The 13,768-nt window shown below is 40.7% G+C and overlaps 1 protein-coding gene across 2 annotated transcripts in view; it reads left to right on the top strand.

Moving 5' to 3' along the window:
• Positions 1-8,182: 8,182 nt before the first annotated feature.
• LOC131242477 (uncharacterized) overlaps positions 8,183-13,768 on the top strand; it is a 55,219-nt gene continuing 49,633 nt past the window's right edge. Inside the window, exons 1-3 of one of the 2 annotated variants that reach the window (XM_058241147.1) lie at positions 8,183-8,364; positions 8,465-8,617; positions 9,581-9,636. In XM_058241147.1, coding sequence (XP_058097130.1) covers positions 8,307-8,364; positions 8,465-8,617; positions 9,581-9,636 — 267 coding nt within the window. In that variant the 5' untranslated portion in view covers positions 8,183-8,306. Of the gene's footprint in view, positions 8,365-8,464; positions 8,618-9,580; positions 9,637-13,768 lie in introns of those variants that run through there. The other variant, XM_058241157.1, reaches the window with a different exon arrangement.

The raw sequence follows: 13,768 nt of genomic DNA on the forward strand, positions 1-13,768 counted from the left end.
TATTTAATTTTTTCTCCCTTTGTGTCTAAACAAAAAAACTGTATCTTTATTTTTACTATAAAATTTAATATTTTGAATTAGTTGTTTATAATAATCTTAAATCATAAATGAGTACTCGAGGGTTGTATGGATACGAGTGCCATTTTGCCTATTTTAGGCTCGACATTGGTGCATTGGTAGATATGGTGTATGAATACCCATATTCCCAGCCCAAACCATGCCTATCGACATGCCTAATTGCCCACTAGGTTGGGCCGGGCCTTATGTGTGGCTCTTCTATTTGCCGGAAAAAATAATAATTTACATGAACCTTATTCATCTGTTTCTTTCTCTCTCTCTTAAAACCAAAAAAAAATATCTTCGAGGCATTTTTTTTGTGTTTGTTGCTTATGTTGGTGGAACGTTTTCAGTATATGAGGATCTGATCGAATGTTTGATTGAGCGATTCACTGGGCGCACTGAATTGTACATGAGGCCCTCCACCATGGGGTGATCTAAATTGTCTATAGTGGTGGGGTAGACCCCCAACCGTTGCATGACTTTTCTGAATTAATGTCACCCACGGTGTATGAGAGACCCAAAATGGCTCCGCCATCAGAGGATCTAACTTTCCCTATAATTTCCCCCGTTTATTGTTGATGGCCGAGCAACTTATTGGATGGGGAAATATTTGGATACCGGACTTTAGCCCATCCTATCATGCAAGAGGGTTTTTGAATCTGGATTCATCGGGCATTTTTGAGTCGACCAGGTCAAACAATGACTTGAGTCAAGTACTTGGGTTTAGGAACTGTGACTTTAAAATTATCGACCAAGATTGTTTGTGCAATTCAATCAAACATAGGGTCACACATGTTAATGCGGGCTGGTATTTAGTTAACATGTGCAATTATGATAGTATAGGTGTGCCAGAGTCATACTTGACTCAAGTTTGATTGAACATTGATGCATCTTGTGCTAAGATAGGCCAATTAAGATTGGATCCGAGGGATCAACCACCCTTTCAACCACTTATGGTTACAACAATCAGCAGATTTTAGAAAGATAGGAGTTAGTCCTTTAGAATAGATTCTTTTTGCCTTAACATTCAGAAATTTTCTTTTACCAATAATTGTAGCCTTTGTATTTCTCAATGCGACGAAAATGGACAAATTTAAAACTAAAAGGGTAAAAAATGCTGACTTTATTGATATGTATGTGAGGCTTAATACAATCAGTATATAAATAAATGTAGAGAAACAATCAAAAGATAAATACATGTGATTGTCTATTGGACAAACAATCGAAGCGGATCAATCAAGAGGATGTGATCAAGATTTGATCTTCCAAGGATTCGGTCGACTGGGATTCAGTGATGGAAGGTCGTGAATATTTATACTACTTTTAAGCGTAAAGCTAACCTAATTATCAAACATTTTGTAGTATAGTTGGACATAAGTGGAAGAACTAAAACTAAGATTAAAGTAGCATTGCATTGTGTAGATAGATTATGTTTAGCATAGGCTTGGAGCTCTTCATCGTGTTCTCCTTTTATATATTGGGAAGGCGGTAAAACTCTCATTAGGTTTCTTTCTTAATCCAGGATTTTTTACAATCACAGTATTTAATTGTTCTCTTATCATTTATACCTGCCTTAAGAGATCTTCGGAGGTCAAATATCGTTTTTAGATCTCTTACTAGCATGATCGTGGAGATTCGTAAATCTTAAAGGATAACTCTCAATAGACCTACCTCAACCTTGAATTCATTGGTTTCCATTAACTTCAATAATGATTCGATCCTTGAATCTTCATAATCGTCGAAGAGCACTGATCTTCTTTGGGAAGGTCTTCCATTTCAGAGGGATTGTAAGAGATGGCGTTGCTGAGCATAACCAAACTTGTGATCGGATCCTTGTCTTGATAGGTCTTTTATAGCCTTGTTGAGCACGTTATCTCAGTCACACGTGCCAAACAAATTAGGGTTACATGTCATTCATTGCTTCGCCATATTTGTAGACGTGCATATGGTTCTGCACTTATAAACATCTCATTCCAGGCCCAGGTCGATAAGCTGATTGAGTTTGAACCAATGGATTGTCAACCAAAACTCCAATCCTAAACCCCTAACCCTATAGGCCTAAACCCTAGGAACTCTAATCCTAAACCCTAAACTCAACCCGATTGATCTAATCCTAAACCTTAGGACCTTGAAACCCTAAAACCTTGAGTCAACTTGACGAGTCAACTCACCCAGTCAACTCATCTGATCAGCCTACCCAGTCCAAACAACCTAGTCAATTCACCTAGTTAAGCCCAAAACCAGGCTCGAATCAAAGCCTAAAATTAAGCCCAATTAGAGTACAATGTGCAATAATAATACAATGTTCTTCACAGCAAAACCTCCACACAAGTGTGGGAGAGTGTCTACCAAAGCAAGGAGTCCAAGTGTAGACCGGTGGCAACCAACTTGCCACCAGCCATGTGGCACTCCTCTTTGGGTTGGTGTCCCTCAAGCATGTAGAGTCTCTCTTTTGTAGCCTCTAAGTGTGTATCTGTTGTGTATTTACTTTGATGCCCATCTCTTTTCTAAATTTACCTTTTTACCACCCCCTCCAACCCATGAGATGATGCAATGCGACAATCTCCAATCTTAGCCCTTCAACCACTTTTTGCCCTTGGACTTTACGGGAATTATAAGAAAAAATAAGTTTGGGGATATAAATAGCCCCCTCCCCTTCTTATTTCAAGTATCCACTATATCCAACCATCCATTCTCATCAAGAAGCCTCATCATCCCCAAAGGCCTTAGTCAACTAGCCATCTCTCCATCAAGGAGAGAGAGAGAGAGAGAGAGAGAGAGAGAGAGAGAGAGAGTCAAGCCCTGGTCTATCTTAGCCCCGGTCAGAATCTGAGTCTCATGAACTACCCAAGTTCTAATCTGAGCCACTCGATCATGCCTTTACGATATTATCATCAATCCAACCATTCAAGTTTCAATCAGCTACATATAAGTCGAAGCACTAACATTGTGCAATACTTATTCCCTTATCAACCCCCCTGCTATTCAAATACATCTTCACTACATTGCATTTTATCATTTTCTCATATCTAATTGGCAGGTATATGCTTTGTGGCTTACCGATATAATCAGAGCATGTCCACCAGAAACCTAACTAGTTAGTTGTCGTTTTGTTATAAGCATTAACATAGCATCGAGCATCTCACACATCACATTTCTACATACTTTGCACCATACACTCAGTCGGTTCAAACGTATGCTCTGCAACTTGCCGATATAATCAGAGCATGTCCATCAGAAACTCAACTAGTTAGTTGTCGTTTTGTTATAAGCATTAACATAGCATCTCCCATACATCATATTTCTACATACTTTACACCATGCACTCAATCAGTTCAAACGTATGCTCTGCAACTTGTCGATATAATTGGATCCTGTCCATCAGAAATTCGAATCGATTAGCCATCATCATCATTGCTCATTCTTTTGTGCGTGAGAATTAATCTTATTCCTCATAAGTGAATCATATCTTATGAAGTAAATATCATACGCTCTTTCGGACAAAGTGGGTAGGGGTGTACATCAAGTCAAACCGAGTCGAGATGGCCTCAGCTTGACTCGGCTTGGCCACTAGGTGACCTCAGCTCGAACTCGGCTCGACTCGGCTTGGTCCTCGAGCCTGACCGACCAGCTTGGCTCGGTTCGGTCAGTAGCTCGGGCCAATTCGAGACGAGTTCGAGCCAAGTTCGCCATTGTAACATTTTCACAAACACCTGGACTACACCTTCAAAATCATACTGAATTTGAGACAACAGCAATGGATTTATAGGTATTTTATCAAATACCTTTTAAGCAACATAAAAATCAAGAAAAATAAGGTGTTAGTTTCATATATATACCTTCTTTGCCATCGGCCACACTTCTTTGAGTCATTTTATCAAACACTTGGTGAGCAATATCAATATCAAAGTAATCGAGTCACTGAATTGGTTCGATCTGAGTTTGATTCAAGCTGGGTTCGATTCGAGTCGAGTCGAGTCGAGCTGGGGCTAGCTCGAACTCTTTTTGGAGCTAAAAAAATCAACTCAACTCGGCTCAAACTCAGCTTCGAACTGATTCGAATCGAGCTTTTTCGAGTCGAGTCGAGCGAGCTAACCTAGCTAGCTCGGTTCGTGTACACCTCTAAGAGTGGGTGCCTAACACCTTCCCTTTCTATAACTGTTGTCCCTTACTCAGAATCTCTGTAACGCAAACTCAAAAGTCATCCGAGGGCTAAGGATTTTGGGATTCTCAATTCTAAGCACTTCTAAAAGGTCTAACCAGCTGTAGATTCGAAGTAATTGGTTAGTGGTGACTCTGGTCAAACATAATACTCTCTTAATTCTTAAAGCCTTCGAGAGAGGTACCCCACGGAAAGCAAGACGATTCCCTCACACAGGATCCACCATCCTAAGGGCTACTTTACTTTTGACATGTGATGTGCCTCCAAACAAGGTGGGGCAAAACGTATCCTCTGGCGTAATTAAGATTTTATCATTATTAAGCGCGTAATACCGACACATGACAGTATCTTATCGGTCCACACAAGTGTGCCAAAAATGGATGTAAACGAGGATTCTTCTTTTGAGATTGTTTTTTTCGTATTTGAGCTGAGATTATCCCAGAGCATTGATGTTGAATCCATGGTTTTAGGACTAGGATGATTCCTTCATGACTCATCCGAGTTGACTCAAACTCGTGCGGACCAATCTTGTTCGACACAACTAGTCAACCAGATAATTCACCCCAAATCAGGCAAATAACGTCTCAATTTGAGACTGGATGAGTCTGAACCGATCCCTGAGTCTTTTAACAATGGTTGAATCGGATGTTGCCATTCGGCTATGGGCTCGTGATGTCGTGATCTCACAAATGAGAAAAACTTGTATGCTTTGCACGTAAATAATTCAAATTTAAACCGTCCATATCGTGGGACCGGATTTAGATGTATAACAAAACAAAATTTACATTGATCCAGATCTCTTATTCACGGATGGTAGAGAACTGTCGAATGGTTATAACCAACCGCCTGAATTCAACGAAAAAATATTTGTAATCGGAGAGTTTAGGGACACCGATTTTGAGGTGATGACCTATCTTGGTATATCCCACAATTTGGACGGCCAGATTACTCCCTATCACAAATTGAAGCGAATTGGGAGAGTTTGGGGGGAATAGCCCATTTAAGGTAGGATACAAGAGGACAGTCGTTTGGATTATCGAACCATGGGCCCCACTTTCATAATTGAAGCCTAGACCATGAAATACCTTGGATCAACCATGATATGATCACTCTTCTTGAAAGACCACACCTTGTATTGGACTTTTTGGGCTGTTAATTGGCCGGTCCTGGGCCAAATAAATACAAATTTATGAATAGGCCTGGCCCGATCAATCTGAAATCCTGGCCGAACACAACCTTCAGCCCGGCCTGTTGACAGCTTCATTGAAATTTCAGAACCCCATGCATAAGGATGTCAATGGACCAGGCCCGATCACTTCGAAATCCTGGCCGAAGATGATCCCGGGCCTGTCTGTTGTTAGTTCATTGAAAATTCGGAACCCCATGCATAGGAATGTCAATGGGCCATGTTTCACCCTAGCAAATGAAAGAGTTTGAAGGGGCCATATTTAAAATCTGGGCCTACAACAAGCGCTAGGCCCAACGCGCTGATAGACCTGTCCATTCATGACACAATCTGTTTGGATATCCAATCAAGTGGCAACCTTGCACACGTATGAGAGATTAAAGACGTCCATCAGGTGGGTCCCTTGTATTTAGCTGCCCTGTATTCTGACCCAAGGTTTGGCTGGCCCACTTATCGTTGGACCATATATTAGAGAAATGGACAGCTGAACAAAAATAGGACTATTCCTCCAATCACAAATTGGTTTATAGTTGACATCCACATTATTTCGGCTAGAGATATAAGAGGTGGGCCCCCCTATGAGTACACAAGATCTGGGATGTGTGGATTGTTCTCATACGAGGTGATGCGTAGGGAGGCTGCCTTACACATGCACGAGGGTTCATCATTTCGGAATTTTATTTCGTAGAGTTGTATACAAACTGAGTTGGCTCAGTTAACTCGCTTAAATTGACTGGGATAAGCGCGACTTGACTCGGATCGAAATTGTATAAGTTGAGTCAAATTTTTTATCTTGAAAAATTTTCGAGCCGAGTTTTTAGCTAGCTCAAGCTTAACTCGACTCAGATAAGTCCATAAGTCAAACGTAGCTCGGATTGGTTCAACTTGTCTCACTCATTCAATTAATATAAATATCAACTTAAAAACAAAAATAAAAAAATCTCTACCTCATATTCACTTCTCTTAGTCCAATGAATGCTTCAACCCAACAACCCCTGAACCGTCTCTCTCTCCCTTTGCCCGAGCCACTAGTCCTCTTGCCCAATTGTCTTAGCATCTAGTCCGACTTTAGTCGGTTTATCACTACCCTACCGTGTTAATAACATCCATTTAGGAATTTACATAAAGTATAGAGTAACGTATGACATATTTGGACAATTCATGTAAGCACAAGTAACTGCAGCAAACAACTAAGTCCGATTTAACAACAACAATCAACTCATAGGTTATTTCCTGCCTCCAATTCAAATCAAACACACTGGTCAGACTCCACATAGGACCAGACACTAGCTAACACAACTCTTGACTATAGGACACTTTTTTCAATACCCCACGGCAGAGAGTTAATCTCAGAACAATCCCGCATTCGGAATTCTCAACCAATTCTAAAACAGCTTCAAAGGCGCTCTTCTAATCAATTTTCAGTGCAGTTTCAAATAGATCACCTGATCAGTGGTTACCTTGAACATTTAAATCTATTATTTAAGCCACGAAAAGGTACGTGCATCGGAACAATCAGAATCAAGCCAAACCAATGAGATGTACCTTGCACCGCTATGTACGTTAACAAGCGGCGAGCGTACGCCGTAAGCAGATTAGCTGGTGTACCACACACTAGCTATATAGCTGCTGTAGGTGCGTGTCGTGCGAAGAGGAGCACTGATGCTCCTCGAGCTCCGAGTTGTAGGAATGGTTCAAAGGAGATCAAAATTTTATGGTCCCCACAGTGATGTATTTATTATGTCTACACCGTTCATTTATTTTTAGAGATTAGTTTAGGCATTAACCAAAACACGAATCATATCCAACGATCATCTAGACCACACCATAAATAGCTGTGGAGATAATGATTTTCACCGTTAAAAAATTTGTAGGGCCCACCATAACGTTTATTTTCCATCCAATCTGTTCATAAGGTCACAAAGACCTGAACGAAGAGGAAAAATAAATTTCATATTGATCCAAAACTTTTGTGACCCCAAAAAGGGTTTCAATGGTAGACGTTCAATCCCACTGCTTTATTCAGTGTGGTCCACTTGATCATTAGATCTGTCTTATTTTTCATCTCAAGCATTAAGACGAGCTCGCCAAATGGATGGACGGTTTGGATATAACACATACCTCCTCGTGATCAGACCTATGGAACTTGCTGACGTCATTACTGCAGCTAGATAGCTGGTGTGAGGTACATCAGCATCCGCTTCCGCGAACGCCCAAGTGTCCCGACAGGAAACGGATTGGCTACTCCCCCTGACATCAGATCCGGGGTTGATGGTCGGTGCTCTGTGGGCCCCATCATAATGTATGTGTTTCATCCATTCCGTTCATCCATTTTTACAGATCATTTTATTGCTTGATCCCAAAAATGAGAGGTATATAAATCTCAGGTGGACCACACCACATGAAAACAATAGTGATTGGATATCAACCATTAAAATCTTCCTAAGGCCCACTATACTGTTTATTTGACATCAAATCTATTAATTAGGTCATACAGGCCCAGATGAATAGAAAAAACAAACATCAGCTTGATCCAAAACTTTCATGGCCCCAAAATGTTTTTAATGGTCAACCCTCATTCAACACTGTTTCCTGTAATGTGGTCCACTTGAGATTTTGATATACCTAATTTTTTGTTTCGTGTAATAAAATGATCGGTAAAAATATATGGATGGCATGGATGAAACACATACATCATGGTGGGGCCCACATAGCACCGACCACCGGCCATTGGCTGTTGTCAGGGGGAGTAGCCAATCCGTTCCCGTCGCGACACGGCTGAGCGATAAAAAAGCAATCCGGTGTAGTCCCATTCAGGCGACAATCTTGGGAGGCGAGGGAAGAGCGAGAGTGAGCTAAAAATCTCAATTTCGTCCCCGAAAAGAGGGAAACCAAGAAATGGGAAGAAGCGAGAAGAAATCAAGGAAGCGGCGCACTCTTTCTATCATCTCCGATGGTTCTTCTCCCTCCCCATTCTCTTCTTGAAAAACGCCAACAGAAGTTCGAATGCAATCTCATACATCCCTTTTTTTTGTTCTCCTTCTCTGTTTCTGCAGATGAAAGCAGAAGGAAGAAGCACAGAACGAGAGACGACAGAGAGAGAAAGAGAGACGAGAAGAAGGAGAAGAAGGAAAAGAAAAATGACGGGAGCAAAGAAAAAGATAAGAGCAAGAAATCCCACAGAAGCTCCACAAAACCCCAAGATAGAGGTGGGTTTTGCTTTAATTCCTAACTCCTTTTGTTAGAAAATCATAAACCCTAAAAAATCTCTTCTTGTTATTCCATCTTTCTCCCAAAAATTTCTCCACCCATTGGAGTCGGAGTTTCCTGTTTCACATTTTATGCGTCGGTTTGGCATCCCAATTGATTTAGGTCACACTGATTGCAATGAACAATGGATGAGTGGTTGAGATAAACAGGGATATTGCAGTTTGTAAAGGTGGGCCCACCTTCTGTCAATCCAGACAGTTCATCTGGATGGTCCCGGCAGCCATCGGCAATGGGCCACAATGCGCCTTTGGTTGAGAATTCCAGTACGCCAATCAGTGAAGTACTCCTCGTTGTATATGGACCACTGGTGGTACATTAATTTTAGCCATCCATTTCTAGGCCTACAATCGCGTTGGAGCAAGTTACCTATAGCATCACCCATCCATGGTGGTGGCTGGCAGGATCATGGATCACTGAAAGGTGGACCCCATCTGTATGGGTACTGGCCCAGTTAAGATGCCGCTAGTTCGGCTGTATACTTCCTCTGATACAAGCTACTTGCATGTGTGCCAAATCAGCTATTTTCTTGCTGATTTGTAGTTAACTCATGTTGAAGGTTTTAATAATCGGTCTGGAACTGCAACTCGTCCTGGTATCAGACCAAGTCTTAACATCGATACTGATACACCGGTCCTTATTAGTTGAATGTGGTCCATTATGGCATGACTCTGTCAATATCAGCTTGAGTTATCCTGATTCAGAACAAGTTGGACAGATTCGTGACCGGGTCATCCTATTCTGACGTTTTGGTGTTCTGACTCAGAATGTTCCCACCTAAACCGGCAAGACTCGGGCAATACCGATATTAAAGCCATGCATGTGAATTGTGAATTGTGATTAGTCGTCAATTCAGATATCCCCTATGAGAAGTGATCGCCTAAAAGAATATCTTTTTTTTCCAGGAATGAAGTCTGATGGTAAGTGTGACCGCAAGCATAGTAAAAGCAGTCGTCACATGGTGAGTCATGTTTTTCCAATTACTCAATTATTGTAGGAATTGGAATTCTTCAACTCAATCAATACAATCAGGGCTTCCGGAAACGAAATCACCTAAAGTTCACATGTTTTACTACAGGAAAGAAAAAAGTACAACGACCATGCTATGAGATTCCATCTCATACACCTGCTACCTCTCGTAAATGTTTAAAACAACCCAAATCTCTCCTAAATCATGGCCACTGATTTGGGCAAATGTCAGCCCTATAACTTCTCTAAACTAATCCTAAAAACTAAACAAACATCCGTCCTTAGATTAAGCTATTTTCAACCATACAGCTTAATTTTGGACTTAGTAAAACTTGTATTACAATAAAATAGCCCTAATATGCTGCTAGCTAAAACTCATGGAAGCCAAGCAATGGACCAATTAGATTGCTTTCAGGCCTTCCAGAACACCAAACAGCCCATCTGCATGTTGCATAGCTGCTACAGAGTCTTTTTTTTTTTTAGTGAAAGGGTGCTGACATAAGCACCTTGCTGATGTCACCGTGATATCATCGTGACTTCACCTTTCTTTTAAAAGTCAAAATGCATTTCCCATCTTGTCGTTGTTGGTGTGTGTGATTTTTTTGAACAAAATCTATCAGTCATTTTGCATCCTAGATCACTGCTGCGAGTTTGTTTTCGAACATCATGTAATCAACAAAAAAGTCATCCTGTCCAAGTAAACAAAATGCAAAAATAATAGCTTGAATTGCCACCGATATTCAAACTATTATAAATATCATTGTCATAGTCATCATCGTAGCCTTTCTAATTCGTTGATTTTAATCAACCTATGTAATTGACTCTTAGATAATGCTTGTGGGAGTTTTGTTCCCTCATTGCTCGCAAGCCTAGAGAAAGGAGGGTTGCGTCGGGTTGGCAACGGACTTGAAACTTTTTCCACAATTTTTATCATGAATCATAACTAGCATAATAGCATTCATGTAGCTGACCCCAATTAGTTGGGATAAGGCTTTGATGATGATGATAGCCTTTCTCCCAAAAATTTGTGTTTGGCTTCTAAACGGTACACTGGTGAAACTTTTACAATCAGTTGTGCCCTCACATGCTGGCACAGTCCCACCTAGCATTTTACCCCAAGCCCAACTAGAGTTGTGCACAAGTCGAACCGAGTCGAGCTTAGCACAGCTTGACTCGGCTCAACCACTAGCTGACCCCAGCTCGAACTTGGCTTGGCTCGGTCCTCGAGCCTGACTATCCAACTCAGCTCGGTTCGGTCATCTGCTTGGGCCAGTTTGAGCCAAATGTAAAACAACAACATCAATTTACAGGTATTTCATCAAACACTCAGTAGGCAATATAAAAATCAAGATACAAGGGTATTTGTTTCATATCCATACCTTACTTGCTACCAGCCGACACTTTTTTTAGTCATTTCATCAAACACTTGCTGAGCAATATCAATATCAAAATAACCGAGTCACCGAACTGGTTCGATCCGAGTTTGATTCGAGTTGGGGTTTGATCTGAGTCGAGTCGAGTCGAGCTCGGGCAAGCTTTTGAGCTCGAAAAATCAGCTCGACTCGACTCGAACTCAGTTTCGAACCAAGTCGAATCGAGCTTTTTCGAGTTGAGTCAAGCGAGCTAACCGAGCTAACTTGTTTCGTGTACAGCTTTAAGCCCAACTATTACATGCGCACTCGAAATGTAAAGCAAGCAACATTGTGTCATGGAGGGGTAGTTGCTAGGCCAACCACTAAGCAAGGAAGCACACAAATTTACCACCATCAGCAAAAGTGGATAAAGACACGGTAAAGTAGTTGGCTACATGGAATTGCATGAGTCCACTAATACATGTTTGCCAAATGCGACTTGCATGCCAACACAGTCATGCCCAACATTGCACTTTAGATTCAAGAAAGGAAATCTACAGATTTTTGTTTTTGTTGGTGGAATTTATGTAAAGTGACAGTCTCTAGCATGTTAAATCGAACAAGCTAGCTATTATACTAAGCATACAAAGGAAGAAGAAAAAATTGAAACTAAATTATGGTGTACAAGGGAATCTCCCATGAATAGTTTCCTTGATGACACCAATGTTTGGATGCAGATTTGAATGCAATGAAGGAACAAAAAAATCCACGACTTAGTAATAAAAGATCATTGAATAGAATAGAAAAAGGAAAGGGAAAATGAAAAGAAAATAATATGCTACGATAGGCATCCGGACACCTCATCTGAAGTATTTGACACATGAGACTTTTGCGAAATTATCAGGACACTTTGGTCCGTCGGTGCCCTGGTGTCATTATCATGGAGTTTCCTAGTTCTCCTTATTGTCAGGACAATGGAAGGCCAAAAAGTATGAGTGCCACATCAACATTATAAATTTAAGTACCGCTTTCATGCATGTGTTACCACAAGGTGAAGAAGAATCTTCGGAGAGGCAGAATTGTCTAAGAGTGCAGGACTGGGAAACATTTGTTTCAAACTATCATCAAATGCTGCCTGGAAGGAGCTTGAGCTCGGGTGGAAGGTTCTTGCAACTAGGTGCCGAGGGAAGAAAAAAAAATTCCATTGACCATCCCATTTATGAATCCTCATACCACTCAAACCAATCAACCAATTTCACCAATTGCTTAATTTCATCCTTGTCAAATTTCTTTTATAATTTAGACTCCAAGCCTTACACCACACCAATGTCTTCTCAAATTTTCAAACTTTGAAATTTCTTGTTATTCTCTTTTCCTCTAAAATAAATAAATAAATAAAATTTCATCTGATTTCCATCTCAGTCTGTCTCTGGTTCGTTAATTGAGCTGGTAGAGACAGTCTAGTATGTGTGAGTGATCAAGGGTTTTGATTAGAGATAATGTACTGTGTGTGAGTGATTGAGGGTTCAACCCTTGGTGTTACCTTGTAAGTTGTAAACCTTACCAATGTACCAAAAAAAAAAAAAATCATCGTCACCTTACAAATATAACCCTAAACCATGCTCTCATCTCCCTTTAGGTATTTCTATTCCTATGTTTGTTTGGATTATCTTCCTCCATGACATATCTTGTTTCTCATTGCATCTCTATAACCATCTATCTCAAAAGAACTTTAATGACACATCTCGTCAGGCTTCATAGAGAACAACCTCCCAAAATTTATGGATTTTAGTCTGGTGGATTAGTTTCTTGCTTGTGACTGCTAGTCTTCTACTACCCATGACAAATCATGTTGCATCCTCTCAAATTAACGTCAACATCCCCTGGAATCTTATATGAAATGGAACTTCGACTAGGCCTGGCCTGCATCTTATTTAAAAGTCATGTTGAACACTCCTAGTTGTTGTCAACCGCCATGGAATCTTGGAGAAGGGCAAAGTATATATGAGAAGATTTGAGCCCATATGTCACTCCACATTTCCAGCCTCCTTTCAGATTTCTTCCCCAAGTGCCAACAATTACTTGAGTGTGGCCATAACTGCCATTACAGGCCTTTAAAAGAAATCAGTTTACAGGCCTTCTAAAAAAAAATAAAAAAATAAAAATCGGTCATTAATCATTATGGCCCCATATCACCTAATGTGCACCATCATTACCATTGCATAACGCCCATTATGGCCATAAAGTAATCGTTTTTTAATACCATGCTTAGGATTCATCCTGTCCTGTGATATCGAATTGCAACTTGCGAAATCACAAATGAGGAAATTGGTGGAAATGGCACTACACTGATGCCCTCCAATTGAGATTTGCTGATACTTGGGGTTGTCTCCGCCTAATAGGATTTTGAAGAGTTGTCCAATGATTGACTACTTTGCCAAGAACAATGAGTTCTCAACCTGGTTGAAGGAAGAGAAAGGTTTGTTTTTCGCCAATCCACTACAAGAAATAGGGGAATTACCTGCGCATTTTTACCGGCGACCAACATATACCACTGGTTTAGATATGAATTAGCCGCGCTTTCGTGTGGCTGCCCCTAATGTAGGAAACGACTGCCCCTACCAGGTTTTTACCCGTGGACTTTTACGATGACTTTTATCGGCAATCACAAAACCGCCAGTAAAAGGTCCCAAGAACACCCCCCCCCCCCCCCCCCCCCCCGCGAAAAAAAAAACAAAAATAAAATAAAATGTCCTTTATCCTTTCTCATTT

Source organism: Magnolia sinica, chromosome 1 (genome assembly GCF_029962835.1).
Source record: "Magnolia sinica isolate HGM2019 chromosome 1, MsV1, whole genome shotgun sequence".
Classification (NCBI taxonomy): domain Eukaryota; kingdom Viridiplantae; phylum Streptophyta; class Magnoliopsida; order Magnoliales; family Magnoliaceae; genus Magnolia; species Magnolia sinica.